Source organism: Neopelma chrysocephalum, unplaced genomic scaffold (genome assembly GCF_003984885.1).
Source record: "Neopelma chrysocephalum unplaced genomic scaffold, ASM398488v2 Primary Assembly neopelma1_177, whole genome shotgun sequence".
Lineage (NCBI taxonomy): Eukaryota > Metazoa > Chordata > Aves > Passeriformes > Pipridae > Neopelma > Neopelma chrysocephalum.
In genome coordinates, this window is record NW_020897839.1 from 3,266 (window position 1) to 20,502 (window position 17,237).

The following is a 17,237-nucleotide window of genomic DNA, read 5'->3' on the forward strand; positions in this document are numbered from 1 at the left end:
GGGACACGGGATACAGGGAATGGTGCGGAGAGCAGGGACAGGGGTACAGGGAATAGTGCCGATACTGAGGGCAGGGACACGAGAGGAAGGGACGTGTCCCGGGACGGGCAGCAGGGACGGGGAATAAAGAAAAGTGTCCCAGCGCCAGGAACGCCGGACAGAGGGCAATGTCCCCTGCTGGCTGCAGGGATGTGGGATGGAGGGAGGTGTCCCGTGCTGGCAGCAGGAATGTACAATAAATCCCCCTGTGCTCTCTTGCCGTGGCACCAGCCTTTGTTTCACATCTCTGTACTGGGGGACGCACCGAGTGCAGTTTGGGTTTTTGGCGTTTTTAGGTTCTTCAGGTTTCCTCTTTGATGGGGAGAGGGAAGCATGGACGGTTGTTAAGACATTTTTAAATGACAGGTCTTGGGCTCAGTGTGAGGCTCTCTGTCCTGCCCCAGTTGAAGCAATTTGTGGGGTGCACAGTGTCCCCAGGAACATCTGCAGTGGGGGAGGTCTGATGGGTCTGAGCAGAGGGGGTTACATGGGGCTCCCTCTGACCCTTCCCATCTGGGAATGCACTGGTTTGTAGGGGCACTGCAGGCCAGGCCTCGAACTCTCGGGGCTGCCAGAAGAGCTCTGGGACCATTTGCAGCCCAGGTCTTGCTGACTTCCTGAAAAACCTTCCTTGGCTTATGTTTTTTAGGTGTTTTTGCCTGGGAAGCTCTGCCTTGGCTCGTTCTGGTTGTTCTGGTAACCTCACCTAGAGCACTGGCTTTCAAGTGGAGGTTCCTTTGTAATGAGGAACTAAGGAATTGCAGATATTGCTGATTGATTGTGGCATTGATGAAGGGGTTAACTGGAATGAATTAAGAGAGCCTTGTGGGAAAGCAGGTGGGACAGCAGGTGGGACAGCCTCTCACTGAGGATAAGTGGAAGGAAATGCTGTTTTTCCCTTTTCCTTCAGGTCAGGCAGAAACAAAGTCAGGAAGCTGAGAGAGGTCAGCAAAGAGCTGTGGGTGTTTATTGCTCATAAAAGAGGTTGTTTGGTATTATTTTCTTTTCCTTTCTCTGATGCAGACCAAAAGGGTGTCTTTGTGTTTTGCTCTCTGTCATGCTTTTTCTTTGGGCTAGATTCAGGCTAAATCATCCACTGTGATCTGATCAGACTCTTATTAATTTCCTGGTAACACTTGATGACTTGTGCTACAGTAAGATTGTGCTAACTTCTGCAGTGGGGAAAATATCACCTTAGTGATGTCTTTCATTCCAGGAAGTGTGTGAAGGTAAAACCACCAGAGTTTTATTTCTTACTCTCTCAAACTTGAAACATTTATTTAAAAAATTATGTAGAAAGAGAGAACAGGTCAAAAAAGATATTGATTTTCCTCTTTTGTGCTAGCCCCGCCTGAAATATAATGAAAATAAATATAACTATTATTTCTAGCCAAATAGGATTGTACATCAGCACGTTTACTACCACCAGAGCATTTCCCTGCACGTGACACAAGTCTAGCAGTGAAAGCATTTACAATAAATGTTCATAGGTGGATCTGTACTCTGAACTCTGAGCTCCAGAAACCAGCAGAGTTTCCATGGCTTTCCCTCCAGTCAGTGCTGACTGGGGCACAATTCCTGTGCTTGGCAGGTCCCTCCTGGTGCTATTCCAGGCTCTGGTTGCTAAAAGAAGAAAAGGGAAGAGCCCACTTATTGAAGAACAAGAACTCAGAGAAGATTATTTGATTTCTCTTTTATGACTGATCCTTCTGTTCCCACTGGAGTGCTGTTGAATCCCTGTGTCCAGCGTGTCAGTCAGACTGGACTGTAATCAGATAATGTGTGATAGAACATGTTCTTTCTTTCTCTGAACAGTGGAAATTTGCTTTGATAGGGGACCTTTGCTCCCTGACCTACCTGGGACACGTGGCAGTGGGCCAGGTGTTCACATTCAAACAGCTTTTCATGGCTGCTTTGATACCTATCAAAGATTCTCATCACAAGTCGTTATTTCATTAAAAATTCTAACGGGGTGAGAGTAAAAAACCTTTATTAAATGGCATGAACTTCGGCATCTGAATGTAATAAAATAATAATTTATGATATATTTTTAAGGATACAAGATTAAAATGCATATTAATTAAATGATTAATGAAAACCTTTATGAGACTCTCTGCTACAAGTTGCGAGTAGCTGTTTAATCAAATTCTTTCTATGGAAAAATGCATTTCATTATAACATAATTAGCACATCTATTGTGTTTTTAATATAACTTGTGCTAAAGTGTGTTGGATCTGGAGTTTGCTCATGGCAATTAGCAGTGAAGGAATTGAACTTTTTTGCTTTATTCCAGGCTTTGTAAATTATAAGTGCTGTATCTGGGGAAAATTGGTGTAATTTTTTTTTTAAAGTGCTAGAATAATCCTGGGAATTGTTGGAGTAGTCATTAGTTATGCCTAGTCTGGTTTCTTAGAGCACAGACACCAGTGTTTTTATGGTCGAGGCCAATGTGGCACAAAGCCTGACATTGTCCTCGGTGTGAAACTTATTAATGCACAGAAAATACAAACTTGAGATTCACTTTTATGTAGTAAAAAAAAAAGTACAGTACAGGAATATAAAAAGGAACTTTACATCTTTATACAAGGGAACTGCATACAGGGTTCCAAAAAAAAAAACAACTTTAAAAAAACTGATTACAGGTAAAACTTAAAAACAAGGATTACAGGTAATATTATCTGGGTGATGCCTACCAAAGTACTTTAGTTACTGCACTACATAATTTAACAACTAACTTTACCTGTTGATATTCAATACCTTAATTACTGACGAAAAAATTAAACTGTATTAGTAGTTAGCATTCTTTATAATGTACCAACATGTGGAACCCCAATAGCATACACACTGTTGGCTGGATTAAGGAAGAGAGAATGAACACATGAAAAATAAAACAAGGCTGTCATCCCAAAATGTGCTTCTTTTTTTTAGTGAAGGATGGGATCCAAAACTGATTTGACTGATGGACAGAATTCTACTTAGTTTTCTTTTAGTTCATGTTTGAAAATTTGAGTGATTGCATCATTGATGTGACTGTACATTGGTGTCCAGGTAAGTATTTTATTGGATAACTTTTTCCAATAGTTATCCAGTGTAGGAGTAATGTGAGACCATATTAGAGTGCATTCCTATTTCCTGCCAAGAAAGAATTATGGGGGAAGGGAGTGTAAATTAGAGATGACATGAAAAATGGAAAAGCAAAGTTGTGAGGTTCCACTATACTGGTTTAGGAAAAAAAAAAATCTAGTGTTATTTGGTTATCTAGCAGATTTAAATAATTAAATCAACTAAACTAATACCTACAGCTCCAGCACAGATGCTGCACAGGGCAGTATCTGGGTACAGGGCTCTGTTCCTGCTGAAGGCAACAGGAATCTGTGTTGCTGCAAGCCAGGGACAGGCCATTGTCCTAAGAGACCCGTTTTTTCCAAAAAATGTATTTGGCTGGGGAACTTCCACCCCGGGAAGTTTCACTCTGGTCATTCTCTGGCTCTTCCTCAGGTGAGACACTAAACACACAGGGATGTAGAAGCTGCAGCTCCAAAACCTTCCTTCCACTTATGGTTCTTTATGCAGATGAGAGTGTGGGTGTGTAGCATTCAGGTTTAGAAGTCTACAGTACTTTCCTAGGAGGAAAATGCTGGTTTTACAGTACCCGCTTAGAAAAAATCACAACAGATTCACAGTAATGAGGCCCTTCATTTGTTTGTCCCTGAAAAAATACAACTGCATTAATAACATTAAATAAAAACCCTATTCAGCCTCTTTGGAAATATAGAGAGACCTATGCTTCCATCTAGAGATGGAAAAGTACAGTATTGGAGTCTTAACATTCCCCTGATGTCCCCATTTCCTGCCCTGCAGGATATGTTCCATGGAGTAACACTAAAATCCTATTTACAGAGAGAAAAAACAATTTTGCTGTTAGCTAGAGCTGATTCTAGCGTGCCAGAAAGGTGCCTGAAATCATCATCAGGCTGTTAAAAATGACAGATGAAACCAGATTGTGTGTCTAAAAATCCTGTCTAATTTTATCTTGAATAACTCGTATATGTAATCGAAGACTATAAAACAAAAATAATTAATAGAATGGAAAGAAGGAGAAAACATGCCTCTTTTTGAAAATGATGGAATAATTTCTAATATTAAGTGATGGACCATATGTTCCTCCTCTCCTCTACTGGGTAAGCATAAGTGTGGAATATCAATAAAGATGTTCCAGAAGGGGCAGGCAAAGCAGCCAGCTGGAGATACAGGGGGCTTAAAACATCCCTTACCAAGGCCACTGAACCTCTCTCTCCCAGTGGATAGTGACCTTGGATGTTGATGGAAACAGTACAGGAGGAGAGGAATGAAAGAGAAACAGGGGGAAAGAACCCACTTTTTAAGAATTGTCTACCTCGATGGGAGTCCTAGAAGACTTGAGCAGGTCCATGAGAAGCAATTTTGGGGACAGAACTGAATGTTAGCAAGGACAGCAGTGCTGGGGGAAGTTAATAGAAATGGTCTGTGTGTGTCTTTTTAACCCTACTGTTGCCAGGTTTTTTTCTCACGTCTGTTTGAAATCCTGGTATGGCTCGAGGGAAGAGCTGTGAGTTCTCCTGTGGCCACTGACAGTCTCCTGGTGTCTGTTTGTGGTGGGAGGGAGAAAATTCATGGCTAATTTGAACTTAATACACAAAATCTTCACTTGGTTCTGATCCATACAGCTCAGCCAGCATTTTAAACCTGGGTCCCCAGTCGTTGAGGAAGTCGTAGTCGATGTCTGAGTCCGAGGAGCCCGACTGCAGAGAGCTGAGGGACTCGGCGATGGACTCGGCGCCCTCGTAGCCGTAGATGTGCAGGGTGTCGTAGGGCAGCAGATCCCTGTCATTGTCAGCTTCGCTCTTCTTCTCCTCAATCATGCTTTCCATTTCTCCAGCACCAGAAGTTAGAGTTCCAGGAGGCTTTTGGACTTGTGCATACGGAGAGGGAGCAGCCTCTGGCTTCACGCCGTTCTTGCGGACGGAGTTGAGCACGGACACGTCGTAGCTGGTGGTGTCCATTTCCCCACCACCTTCCTCGTCATACCTGACCAGCTGCTCGTGGATCTCGGCCACGCTCCTCCCCAGCCCGCTCAGGTCCTTCTTGTGTCTCTTCCTCAGGAGAAGCAGCATTGCAAGTACTGCAAAGAGAACTTAAATGAGCACGTGTAAATAGAGAGGCAAGGCAGTGAAACAAATTGCATTTAAGATATGTAACACAGTCTGAAGTGGTTTTTTTTTCCTGTAGTGATTTTTTTACATCTATTTTTTTAAAGGAATAGTTAAAAATAGTGTTTAGCTGTAGGATTACTATGTTCTTGAAGAAGTTCAGTCTGGACAGGAATTGCACCCCTGACTCTCGAGCTGTAATCACAAGTACATACATACATACATGGTGTCACAAGTTCATTGAATCACCTACTGCCTGGAGCTGGTAAATCTTTTAATGCCAAGCATCAAATGCTACTTATGTGGTACTTGAAAAGTACTTCAAGCAAGAAAAAGTGCTGTGCCTTCTCTGATAGATTTCCAATGCAGCAAATAAGCACTGCTCTGCTGGTTTGTTACAGATATATTTATATATGTATGTTCCCTGTACTGTTTAAAGGGTTTCCAGACAAGTTCAGCCTTTGGAAACAGGAATCCTATTGTTATTGCCCCAGCAAAAATTTCCTCTTCTATAGCTGCATGTGAGCCTGGCAGCAGTAAATCAAGTCTATCATGCATATGTGCAGTAACCTTTCCAGTGAGTCAGCCTGCCCAGTGGAGGGAATGGCTTTGTAGCTGAGCTGTGTAACACACCAAAGAGGAAGAACACGTGAGATGAATCAAAGAGTTACAGCATTTCTGGCTCTGTGGCCATTTTATAGGCACAAAGCCTTTGTAGATCTCAGTTCAGAAAGAACAAAACCTTTTAATGCAGAGAACATCACCCAGGTCAGATCCTTACCAATGATGGTGAAGATGCAGATAAAAATGGCCACCAGTGCTTGTATGCTGACTCCCACTTGTTTGGCTCTTTCCTCACAGAAAGTGAAGTTGCCTTTTTCGTTACACTTGCAGACACTGATGACAAGAGTGTTTGTGCTGCTGAGCTCAGGAACACCATTGTCTGAGATGATGACAGGCAGGTAGTGGATTTTGGCAAGTTCACGATTAAACTGTCCGTATTTGACAGTGATATTTGCTGTGTTATCTGCAAGAAGTAATGACATCTAATTAAGTGATAATCTCTGCCAGATTTTCCTTAAAGTTTCCCAGTCTGGTGGTACATCTTCCCCTTAGACAGAGCCAGCCTTTAGAGAAACTTGGATGGCAACAAACAAGTTTTTTTTTTCCAGTATGTTAAGCCTTTAAAAATAAATATTACTTAGCTCAGCCATACCAGTCACAGGTCACTGCTGCAGTTTTTCTCCCCTGAGCCCCAGTGTCCCACTTGGAGCAGCTGAGAAAGGCATTGCAGGGATACTGTACCATAGTTCTCAATCAGGGAGAAGTTGCTGTCTTCTGTGGCCAGGGAGAATTTGAAGAACCCTCTGGGTGACAGTTCATCCTTGTCAGTAGCTGAAATCCTGACGATCACCTACAAAGATGGAAGAGGTCACAGTTTTCATTACACATTTTCTCCAGTGATAAAACCATGTAGAGTATTTATGGAGCTGGGCTGTGTGTCCTGTGTAACCTTTCAGTAGCGGGCAGGACACAGGTATCTCATGATGCTCCTCTTCAAGTTCTTTCAAGGCAAGCAATTTCTTTGTAGGTCTTCAAAAAGATCAGTTTTGCCTCTTCAGATTTTTTGTAATGAAAGCATAAAAAAAGCCTTATGCTCAAAGGCATGTGGCTTGTTTAAATGCCTAAGATGGTTGTCTTCTCAGGTGTTCAACCTACCTGGGGGTGTGACTGTCATCCTTGGAATGTCACTGAGGCTGCCACACCTGAATGACATGTTGGGTTTGAAAACCTCAACCTAGCACAGATTAGATGTATAGAATAAAAAAAAAAAGTGTGTGATTGTGTCCCCAAGATATTTTAAAAATTAAACTAAGGGTGAAATGAATACATTCTGTGTTATATCAGATTCCCTCAAAGAGTCCAGACTGTGACAAAGTCTCTTAAAGAAACAAATATTACATGTATGGGCTGATGTCCTGGCTCTGGCCCAGACACTGATGTTGTTCTACACCATCTTACTTCACTGCTGGGGGCAGGGGAAAGGGCCTCTCTCTGTGTCTCTCCTGAGAAGAAAGGACATTCCTTTCGGGCTGGGGGAAGCGTGGGGGGCAGAGGGTCTGTCCACCACTGCTTTTCATTGTCCCAGGCTTGGTGAGCATTTTGCATGTGCATCACCCTCTCTCTGCACACTTGCAGTTGGTATTGCTGCTGGTACTGTCTGTTCTCTTATCTCATTGCTGTTTCCAGTAAATTGTTCTGATCTCAATCTTTGCCTTTTGGGCTTCCAGCTGGAGGGAAGTGAGTGCCAGTGGGAGCACTAAACTGGGGAGTGCCATTTCTAAACCATGACACAAAGTCTCTTAATTAAACAAATGTTACATGTATGGGCTGAATACTTGTGTCTGAGGCTGAACATGCAAATCCAACATAACATCATTTTTGCCAAATACTAACACTACTGTATGTGCAGATATGTGCACTCTGCTGACCACTACAATGATGTCACCTGCAGCAATGTTTCTCTTGCTATTTTAAAATGGTTTCCTTCTCAGTATCACATATGAATATTTATGTGATAGAACCGAATTGCTGATTTTTGCTCTGCAAACTTGTCTGTCCTTCATGGCTCAGCTGCTAATGCACGTACAGACTTGAGAGCCTGGAGGGAGAGGAGCAGCACAGCCCATGTGTGTGAGCAGATAAAAGTCAATATTCCAGCAATGTGATGTCCTGAAGAGATTTTCCTGTCCACTGATGTTTTGGGAGTCAGTGAAAAGATCAGGTGTTTTGGTGTAAAAACTAACTTTTATTAACAGACAACTTTCACTTGAGCTTACAAGTAATAATTCAGGTTTTGGGGAAAAACTCTCCCGGTCTCACCTTTCCTGGTGCAGCATTTTCACACACTCTGGGTTCCTCAGGATAAACAAGTTCTGGAGCATTATCATTTTCATCACCAACTATTACATGAACGTGGGCATGTGATTCTCTGTCAGAAGGACGACCTAAAATGACACCAACAGTGCAGGTCTCAGATGTCTGGAATCCCAGGGCTGGCTAGACCCCCCCTTTCCACCCTTTGTGCCCCCCTCTGTGCCCCCCTCTGTGCCTCCTGCATGAAAAATATAGAGAATTTGTAGCTCCATCTTTAATTTAAACTTTTCCCTTGATATTTAGATATTTCCCTACAAAACTTTCCTAATGGGTTAAATCATCAAGGATCTTTGAGGAGTAAAATGACCCTTTTGAAGTTCATGGCATCCTGATTCTTCAAACTGTGTGGCTGTGGGAAGATCTGGAAGATTATTGTGCAAACCCTGAAGCATCCATGTTGTTTGTAGCTTAGTGGGAACAGGCTGGCAGGTTGTGGCTTTTCTTTTTGATAAGCTACATTCCTGCTGGAAAGGTGTCCACTGATTTCTTTCAAACAGGGAAGTGGATGGCACTTACCATCTTCAAGGATTTCCTGAGCTGCTACAGTGATGTTGTACGAGGAGCTGAATTCTCTGTCCAGGGGCTTGGGAAGTTGAATAATTCCAGTGTCAGACACCCTGATATAGTCTCCATTAGGACTTGCTTTTCGTCGAATAAATCTGGTTTTTGTTTAAAAACGAGATATGTCAGTTCCAGGGGCCAAAACTGTGTTTCACTTCATTTCTTTTAGTGGAAGGTCAGAGAGTTGTGGTGTGACAAATTACGTTAATATCTTGACCAGGCAGGCTGAGAATATTTCCCTAAATTATGCAAGCTGTGAGAGTGAAATACATCTGTTGAAAGAATTTCCAGATTATTGTACTTTGCTGTTTCAGAAGTCTGTTTTCTTCTCCAAGCACATGCTTGGGAGAGTTCTTACAATAAAAAATATAACACTAAACTGTAACCATGGGAAGATATCCAGAATTATACATTTTGCCTTAAATGTGCAAATGTTTCATCAGTAAGTTCATGTGGTAATTAGATGGGTAAGTGTAATTTATGTTCAGTTTTGGTTACCATATATATCCATGGCTGCAGTGCTGGAAAAATTAAATCGTATTTTTTTTGGGTTTTTTTTGACATTCACGTTCTGAGAAACGGGGCCAAAGTTTCAGTTCTTTGTCAAATTCTTGGCATCCTAAAGAATTCTCCACTTTAAAGTAGAATTACTAAAGCTGGTGTCGTCTTACCTGATTTTCCGTTTAGCTGCGTCGGGGTCGTGTGCCCAAACTGAACCAAGTGTTCTTACTTCTGCATCATTTTCCATGACTTTAAATTCATATGGTAGTTTAGTGAAGACAGGAGGCTCATCCACATCAGTGACTTCGATGGTGACTGTTGAAATGCTCCTCGAGCCACCAGATTTAAAATACCGGAGATCAACGGTGGGATCTGTTGCTTCAATGTCAAACCTGTATTCTGCTACTTTTTCAAAGTCCAGGGGCTAAAAAAGAGACAAATACAGAAATTTTTCCATTGGAAATGTCCAAGCAAATGTTGCATTAGCTAGATGTGCAAATTTAAGCTCCAAGCTCTAACTTGTGTTTGGAAATATTACCAAACTGCATCTTGGCTGGACTGATGGGAGAGTACTTCCCAACTGAACTTCTCTGTCACAGCATGGCTTGAACAAACCCTGGTTTGGATCAGACTCATCCAGTATTCCAAGTTCAGCAAGTATTTCTTGGTTTCGATACTTTTCTTTTTATAATCCTGTAACAACCAAGCCTGGTTAAGCTCCTTTTCCCCAAGGGCTGGGGACCAGTTGTCTCTTGGCAAGGCTTTCTGTTCTGAAGGCATTCCAGGCAGACTGCATAGCTGCACTGACTGACATCTGGGGCATTTAGTGATAAATGACATCCTCTTCCCTGTTCTTCCCATTGCCTGAGACTGTAAAAGGAGTCACACAATGGGAGGAAGGCTGGGAGCTCGGGCAACTATGGCTTGTTTCAGTCTGGGTCCCTTTGTGATGTTGCCTGAGACTCTAAAAGCACTCTGAGATACACAGGAATTAATCATGGTGACTTTTGTTTTCCTCTTTGAGCAGACATTGCAGATGGAAGTGATAGCACTTATCTAGCAGCTGAAATTTTATCTCACATGGCTGCATATTTAACATTATGACACGTGCATGGCCAACATCACATTACGAAACAGAGGGGTGAACTCTGCCTGCTGTGTGTTAAAAGCAGAGCTGATTCCAAATCCCTCTGTAGTGGGGAGTGTTTGTGTGGGGTCTCCTGCTGCTCCTCCTCTGGGCAGCAGTTGGAAGCACGGCATTCCTCAGGTCCTGGGAAGACCAGAGGAAGGGCTGCCTTAGGTGAAGGAAAGCTGCTTCCTCCTAATGTGAGCTGAGGACTTCACTGCCCGTCTTGAAGCACTTGGTAGTTTTTCCTGCAGTTTTGTCTCCTTCTTAATGACATTTCTAGTCTTAACAGTTACAGAGAGATATTTGGAAGTAAAAAGCGCATTCCTGTCAATCTGAGGATTACAAGAGGTGATTTATAGTCCTCCCTCCTCTCTGTTTTAATGACAAGTCAATGCAATCAATGAAGGCTGGTTTGGCAGTGCTTTGCATAACGTAGGAAGGTCCCTTGGTACAAATCAAGTAGGTTTGAGAATTTAAAAAACCCAAAGAACAAACCGTAATAAAGGCTTTGGAGACTCTGAGCCTTCTTAATGAGTTGTAAGAAATTGGTGGGGAAGCTCTGAAAACACCCTGAGGAAGGTAAGGGAGCTGTGGCTCCGACTGGAGCCAAACTGTAAAGAGCACTTCTAGAAGTGGTCAGGTGGACTTGTTCACATTTTCTGTTTTGGTTTCACTTGGGCTGCAGAAGGGAAGGATTCTTTGACTTGGCCAGTTGGTTCAACTCTTAAAATCACTGATTCTTTGAAGCACCCAACTACCTGAAGTTTGAGAGGAGCCCAAGGTGTGTAACCTGAATATCTGGGTTAGTCCCCATTGCACTCTGCAGCAAGTCTACATTTTTTCAGGACTGGAGATTAAAATGGGCCAGAAATCACCAGCTCTTCTTCTCACAGAGATTACAGAGCAGGTGTTCAGGACCAACATATTTCATGCTGACTTCCACACACTTCCACTTTTCCTGCTGCTAATGCTAAACCAAATCGAACAGTCCTGTGAAAAAAACACATTAATCATCTTGGTTACTGGGAAAATTACCTTCTTTGGCCTAATGATTCCTTCATTTGTGTATGGATTTGCTACAATTTCAAAGGTGTCCCTGTAATCTCCTCGGACAAAACTGTATTTTGTGTTTCTATGTTGTGGTTCATCGACGTCTTCTACTTTGACTCTGCCAACTTCTCCTCCTACTGAAATGTTTTCAGGCACTTTAAAGTGAAATGATGCTGTTAAAAAAAAAAAAAGAAAGACATAGAGAACCTGTTTATGGAAGTTAAAACTTAGTTAAATTTGTGCTTAGCTTAGAAAAATATTTCATTGAGAATTCAGCATTTATATCTCTAAGACAGCACTTTCATGTATTTTTTCTGAAAGTATAAGTAATACCCCAAATTGTCAAGATCTTGTCCAAAGTGATGAAATTATTAGTGATTTTTGTTTTCTGCTCTAGGGGTGCAAGTTGGGACGAAATACAGAAGACCTTCAGAATATGCAAGATTCTTTTGGCCATTTTTAAGATAAGTTGGCACTGTGCTGAACCAGGACTTAAATTCCTTTTAGTTGCATCAATGCCTGGTTTCCAAGTGCTGCAGAGCTTGCATTCCACTCACAGTGTTTGAACACTGGGAAGTTGTCATTGATGTCAGATAAAGTGATGACGACTGTGGCTGTGCTGGAATCCCCTGAAGTCCCTGGAGCATCTTTTGCTTTAACAATAATTTCATATGTTGATTGAGTCTCTCTGTCTAAATCAGGCCTTGTTGTAAAAATCACACCTGTGAAAAAACAACATTGAATATGTTTAGATTTTGCATGTCCATCATCTCTTAACTTTGATAACAAGTTTTTATCTTATGCCACACATTCAGCTCTAAGTAGAATTTTTACAGGGGTATTTTTCTAAGGTTAGAAATGTTAAAAATCTTTCTGCATGATGGAATATTAGAAGATTCTGTACAATAATTAAACTGATTTTTTTTCTGCTTAGAGCAGTCTGACAATGTCTAAACTTGGTCACTGCAGCCTCTAGAATCTGTCTGAGCACCTCTTTACCTGCATTATTTACTCTATAAGACTAGTGTGGTTACAAGAGATACTGACAGTGTTTTTAAAACTTGGCAAATTTAAGCAGGAAGGTTTAGGAGAGTGAATGATTATTGATTATTGAATGCTGCTTCAAAATTTATGTATTTCCTTTTCCTGTTTGGTCAAAGGAATGGTATCACTGCTGAACTGAAAACATGAACTCAGCTCCTGGTCAGTGTTTTCATCAGTGGGAAAAACATGACCTTTTATCTTCTCAGTTCATTAAAGGCACCTGGTATCTTGACTTTTTTAGCTCATTTCCAGATGCAGGTGGTGACACTGCGTGGGTGTGAATGAAAAATCTTTCTAAATCATGGTTAAAGTATATTGTTTTATTATTATTCCTTTTTTCCAGAATGAAGAAGGCTTAAAACTGTGTTTTCTTCACAGGGTAGGGTAAGGACAAAGTGTAAGGACATTTGTGTATCTCACTTACCAGAGTCATCAATGGTGAAATATTCATCTCCTTTAATGACTTGGTAACTCACCGTGGCATGACCTGACACTGTTGGGTCATCAGCATCTACAGCTGTCACTTTGGTGACTGAGGTTCCTGGAAAAGCATTTTCAAACAGCATATTTAGTATGAACCCTGCATTTTAACCAGAGACACGAAGGGAGATGACTGACAGAAGAACATACCTACGGGTGACATTTCTGGGACAGATCCATTGAACACTTTTTGTACAAACACAGGGACATTGTCATTGATATCATAAACCTTGATGATGAATTTAGATGGGGGTTCCAGTGACTGGTTGTTTCTTCTGTCAATAATGAGAGCTGTCAGCTCATACTCTGCTTTCTTTTCCCTGTCAAGCCTCTCAAAGGCATAGACATCCCCACTGGTCTCTTCCACTTTAAAGATGGTGTTGGCATATTCCCCCTCGATGATGTACTTGGCGTTGTTGTTCCTCACACTGGATGTGATCTGGAAGGAAAGGATAATTCAAAGAGATAAGAGTGGGCTTTGGCTCCTGGATGCAGCACAGTTTCTCTCAGCAGATACACACCCAGGATTCCTTCAGTTCAGCTGCAAACCAGAATGGCCAGCAGGACTTTTGCTCTCAGCTGGAGAGTTACTGAGCTAAAGCCCCACAGCAGCTACAGTGGGGTTATAGGATGAAACTTGTCTCCAGGCTGAAACTTGGTTATATATCAAGCAGCATTTTTTAAATAATATCTTGTATTTCTTGAAGCTATAAATGGTTCATGCTGTTAACACACATGAATCATTAACTGTGTGCAATAACACACACCACCAGGTTCAGTCTGAGCTACTCTTGATGCAAGGGACTTTCTGACCCTACCAGGGGTTTTGCTCAGGTTACACAGGGGCAAATCTGCATTCACAGCTGCTGACATTTTTCAGCATCAGTCTCTTTTCCTTGGCATTTAGCAGGATTCCTGCCACAGCTGACAGCTTGCTTGTGTTTAGTCACATGCAATTTTTTAATAGTCGGCCTTCAGGCTCATGCTATGACAGTAAGGTTAAATTTCACCCCACAGATTTGAAAATTGAAGATCACATGCAATGAAAAAGAGATGGGGCAAAAGGAATGAACATTAATCAGTTTTAAAATGTAATTTAATCCAATTCCAAATGCTTTTGTGCATTATTTAATCTGCAAATAATCTTGTGATTCTTCCCTTTCTGTACCTTCACCCATATAAGGACACTGATAGAAGATTTAAACCACAATTTTCTGTGCACTATATCAGCATTCTTATTTCAGCAAGCTATTTATCAAGGATTTCTGGGTTTGACCAAGAATTTCTGGTCTTTTGTTACTGATGTTATCATAAATTTCAGCGGCTGAGCATTCAGGATTTGATTTATCCTGTAATTGTCATTTACTGTCGAATGTTTTTTTAATTTCAGTTTTCTATTTTGAAATGTGTCGCTAATATTTTCTTCCCTCATTCCACGTACTTAATCATGTTTCTGGCAGCTGGAGAGCAGGTTACAACTCTGGAGATGTAACAGGAGAAATAACCACCCCCTTGTCTCAAAGTCTGTGCCTTCTTATTCGGTGTAAAAAGTAGAGACTTCTGAGAATGCCTTTTCTAATGCTGAAGATGAACACACAAAGGAAAGCACCGAAGGTTGTGACAGATAAAATCAGGATGTATCAGCATATTCCTGCAGCTGTCAGTCAGTTCTGCTGCTGTGGCCTTTCTTTAAAGGGTTTATCAAGTGTTCAGAGCTGCAGATGTGCCCACACGGCCCTGGCAGAGCAATCAGACGTTGCTGCACAAAGGGAATCACTCTGATTTAGGACAGCTCAGCAAGGGAAGTGTTCTCCTCAATCTGGGGCTGAAATGGGCCAGAGATGCCCTGTGTGAGCTGAGAGGACCCTCTGGCCTTTGCTTTGTCCCTCGTGCTTTGTGCAGGGACCAGCAGTGATGCAGAGGAGCCTGTTCCACTGACACAGCCCTGACTGATGGGATTGTTCACCTGGGAGGAAAACCTGCAACTGCATCTGTCTGCAAAGCGTCACAGTGGCTCAGTTTGAAAGACTGGATTGGAAGAACTTTGTCTGGGTGATATGCAGTTAATCACAGGGTTTTATGAGCACTGCCCCGAAGAAAATGAGTTTGCAAGCAGGTCAATGCTCGTTATTATTTTTAAAAATTGTTTTCTTTTGCTTTGTGAAACAGTTTTTTTGATGGTGTAACAGTACTGCTAAACATAACACCTCTGTTTAGTATCCAGGCTGAGAGATGTGAACTGTGTGTTTTTTAATGCATATGTTTTTATTTGCTGATCTCTGAGGTTTCTGAAAGAATCTTGTGCTGCCAGAAAAATATTGACAAACATCAGGCACCAGACTCCTCCTGACTGCACCCGCACAGTGTTCTTGCACTGAGGATGCTCCATACCTGCCATTCCCTAGAATTTATTTGTATTCTCCAAAAGAATTAGAGTCCCTTTGACATTGTCATTGATTTACTCTTTGCCCAAGATTTTAACACTTTAATATGTAAGTAATAAATCCCATTCTATTTCTTTTTTCTCTGCTGCCCAGACTGCAAGCAAGCAATGCTTTCCAAGATCCTCATTTACTGCTTTCTGCTCATTCTGTGCTGACAGATTGCTGCTTACCTTGCCCACATGGTGTGGCAATGGTGCATCAATCTCCTCTTTGATGTGCATTTGGTTCCATATCCAGTCTCTCTTCAGCCGTTTGTGACTGGCCTTGTTTGAAGAAAGGTTTTGGGGTTTTTTCTGGCTTTCTTTGTCAGCAAATGCTAGAGTGAAAAACAATGAGTAGAGTAGAATAACGTAGTCCATCTTCTTCTGTAGCCTAGAAAGCAACATAAAAATGAAAATATATAAATAAGAACAGAATGAGATTAAGCAGAGAGAGCACATGTGGAAGTGCAAATGGACATTCCTTCTGTAGGGGAGTTTAATTACTTTATTTCTTTGCATTTGTTTTAGCACCAACATTTGAAATGTCAGGCTTCTTCCTTCCATGAAAGAGTTTTAACTGTAAAAACCAACAAAAAATATTTCAATGAAATAAAAAGTGTGTTTTGAAAGCTGGCAAAGAAGTGACTTGAGTGCCCATTGTTACTCTGAGGAGCAGATTGAGCAGAAAGATCCCTATGGACAGTGCTGCCCATGGCAGAGGGCTGGGCCAGGTCAAAGTCTGTGTTAACTCCACTGGAAATGAAATGTTCCATCTTGACAAACCCCAGTGCAATGTTTTGACATGCCCTGACACAAAATATGCTGTAGTCAATGTCTTCATATGGAAAATATTGACTTAAAATAAAAACTGGTTATTGTGGTTTTTTTGGTGGAAAAAGTGATTGGTGTGAAATTTCCAGTCAATTCCAAGTACAATATAGCAAATTATCTTCCTCAAAGAGCTCATTTATTGACTCAATTCATTGTGTTTTGAAACTTTTGGAGACACATATGAAGTTTCTTTATGCCCTCTTCTCAGGCTTTACCATCTACAAAATGATAATTTGTGAAATGATTCTCAGGTGAAACCATATTTTTGCATCATGTGTTAATATTAGCAAAATTCAGGCCTGACTTTCATATCAGATTTGAGGAATTATTTTAATGTAGGAAAGCTGATTAATTTTCTTACTAAATTTCCCTTTCCCAATATAAAGGACTGTCAGGGAACTTTAACACTCAAGTAATCAGATTTTAAATTGCACATAAATGACTTTCCATTAGCTTTTAGGAGCTGTCAGTGTGCACATCAAAAATAAATCCTTAATTGTGATGAGAAGTTGACATCATACAGGTTGCTGGATGTGAGATTAAATTAATATTTTCGTCAGGAAGGTGCTGAGACATTTCCAAAATTACTCTTTGGTAACCAGGCAATCAGTGTTATCCTGTGGTGCAGCATCATTGTCAGGAAAAAGATTTTATTTACCATGAAATTTTGCTTTCCTGTACTTTTCTGTCCCTTACATTGTTGTACATAAGCTGAGGAACATTCCTCCTCTGTGGCTCTGGAGGAAGTGACTGAATAAGGTGACTTTGAAGTTGCTTTTTAATAGCTAAGCTGTGCTTAATACAGTTTTCTAGATTCAAGCAAAACCTTTGATTTAGCTAGTTTTTTGTATTTTATGCACTTACTTTGAATATTTTTAGAAAAATTAGTAAGATTTAGTTGTTTTCCTATGTTTTATTTATGTACACGGACACTTTACAACTGGAAACTGGAAGGCAGTGATTTGATTACAACACATGGTAACCAAAGGACACCAGTTGGTTGATGTCAGCTAGTACAGGCTGTGGTTTTGCAAAATCCAGAGTGTAGTGT

The 17,237-nt window shown here is 41.2% G+C and overlaps 1 protein-coding gene across 6 annotated transcripts in view; it reads right to left on the minus strand.

The window, feature by feature from the left end:
• Positions 1–2,544: 2,544 nt before the first annotated feature.
• The window catches only part of CDH5 (cadherin 5), a 30,649-nt gene continuing 15,956 nt past the window's right edge, over positions 2,545–17,237 (minus strand). For 5 of the 6 annotated variants that reach the window (XM_027701981.1, XM_027701984.1, XM_027701982.1 and 2 more), the window contains 11 exons: positions 15,545–15,746; positions 13,081–13,369; positions 12,875–12,991; positions 11,964–12,128; positions 11,392–11,579; positions 9,398–9,651; positions 8,682–8,824; positions 8,112–8,236; positions 6,534–6,642; positions 6,010–6,255; positions 2,545–5,212 (listed from right to left, as the gene is read on the minus strand). In XM_027701981.1, the coding sequence (XP_027557782.1) occupies positions 4,707–5,212; positions 6,010–6,255; positions 6,534–6,642; positions 8,112–8,236; positions 8,682–8,824; positions 9,398–9,651; positions 11,392–11,579; positions 11,964–12,128; positions 12,875–12,991; positions 13,081–13,369; positions 15,545–15,733 (2,331 nt within the window). In that variant the 5' untranslated portion in view covers positions 15,734–15,746 and the 3' untranslated portion in view covers positions 2,545–4,706. The remainder of the gene's footprint in view (positions 5,213–6,009; positions 6,256–6,533; positions 6,643–8,111; positions 8,237–8,681; positions 8,825–9,397; positions 9,652–11,391; positions 11,580–11,963; positions 12,129–12,874; positions 12,992–13,080; positions 13,370–15,544; positions 15,747–17,237) is intronic. The other variant, XM_027701986.1, reaches the window with a different exon arrangement.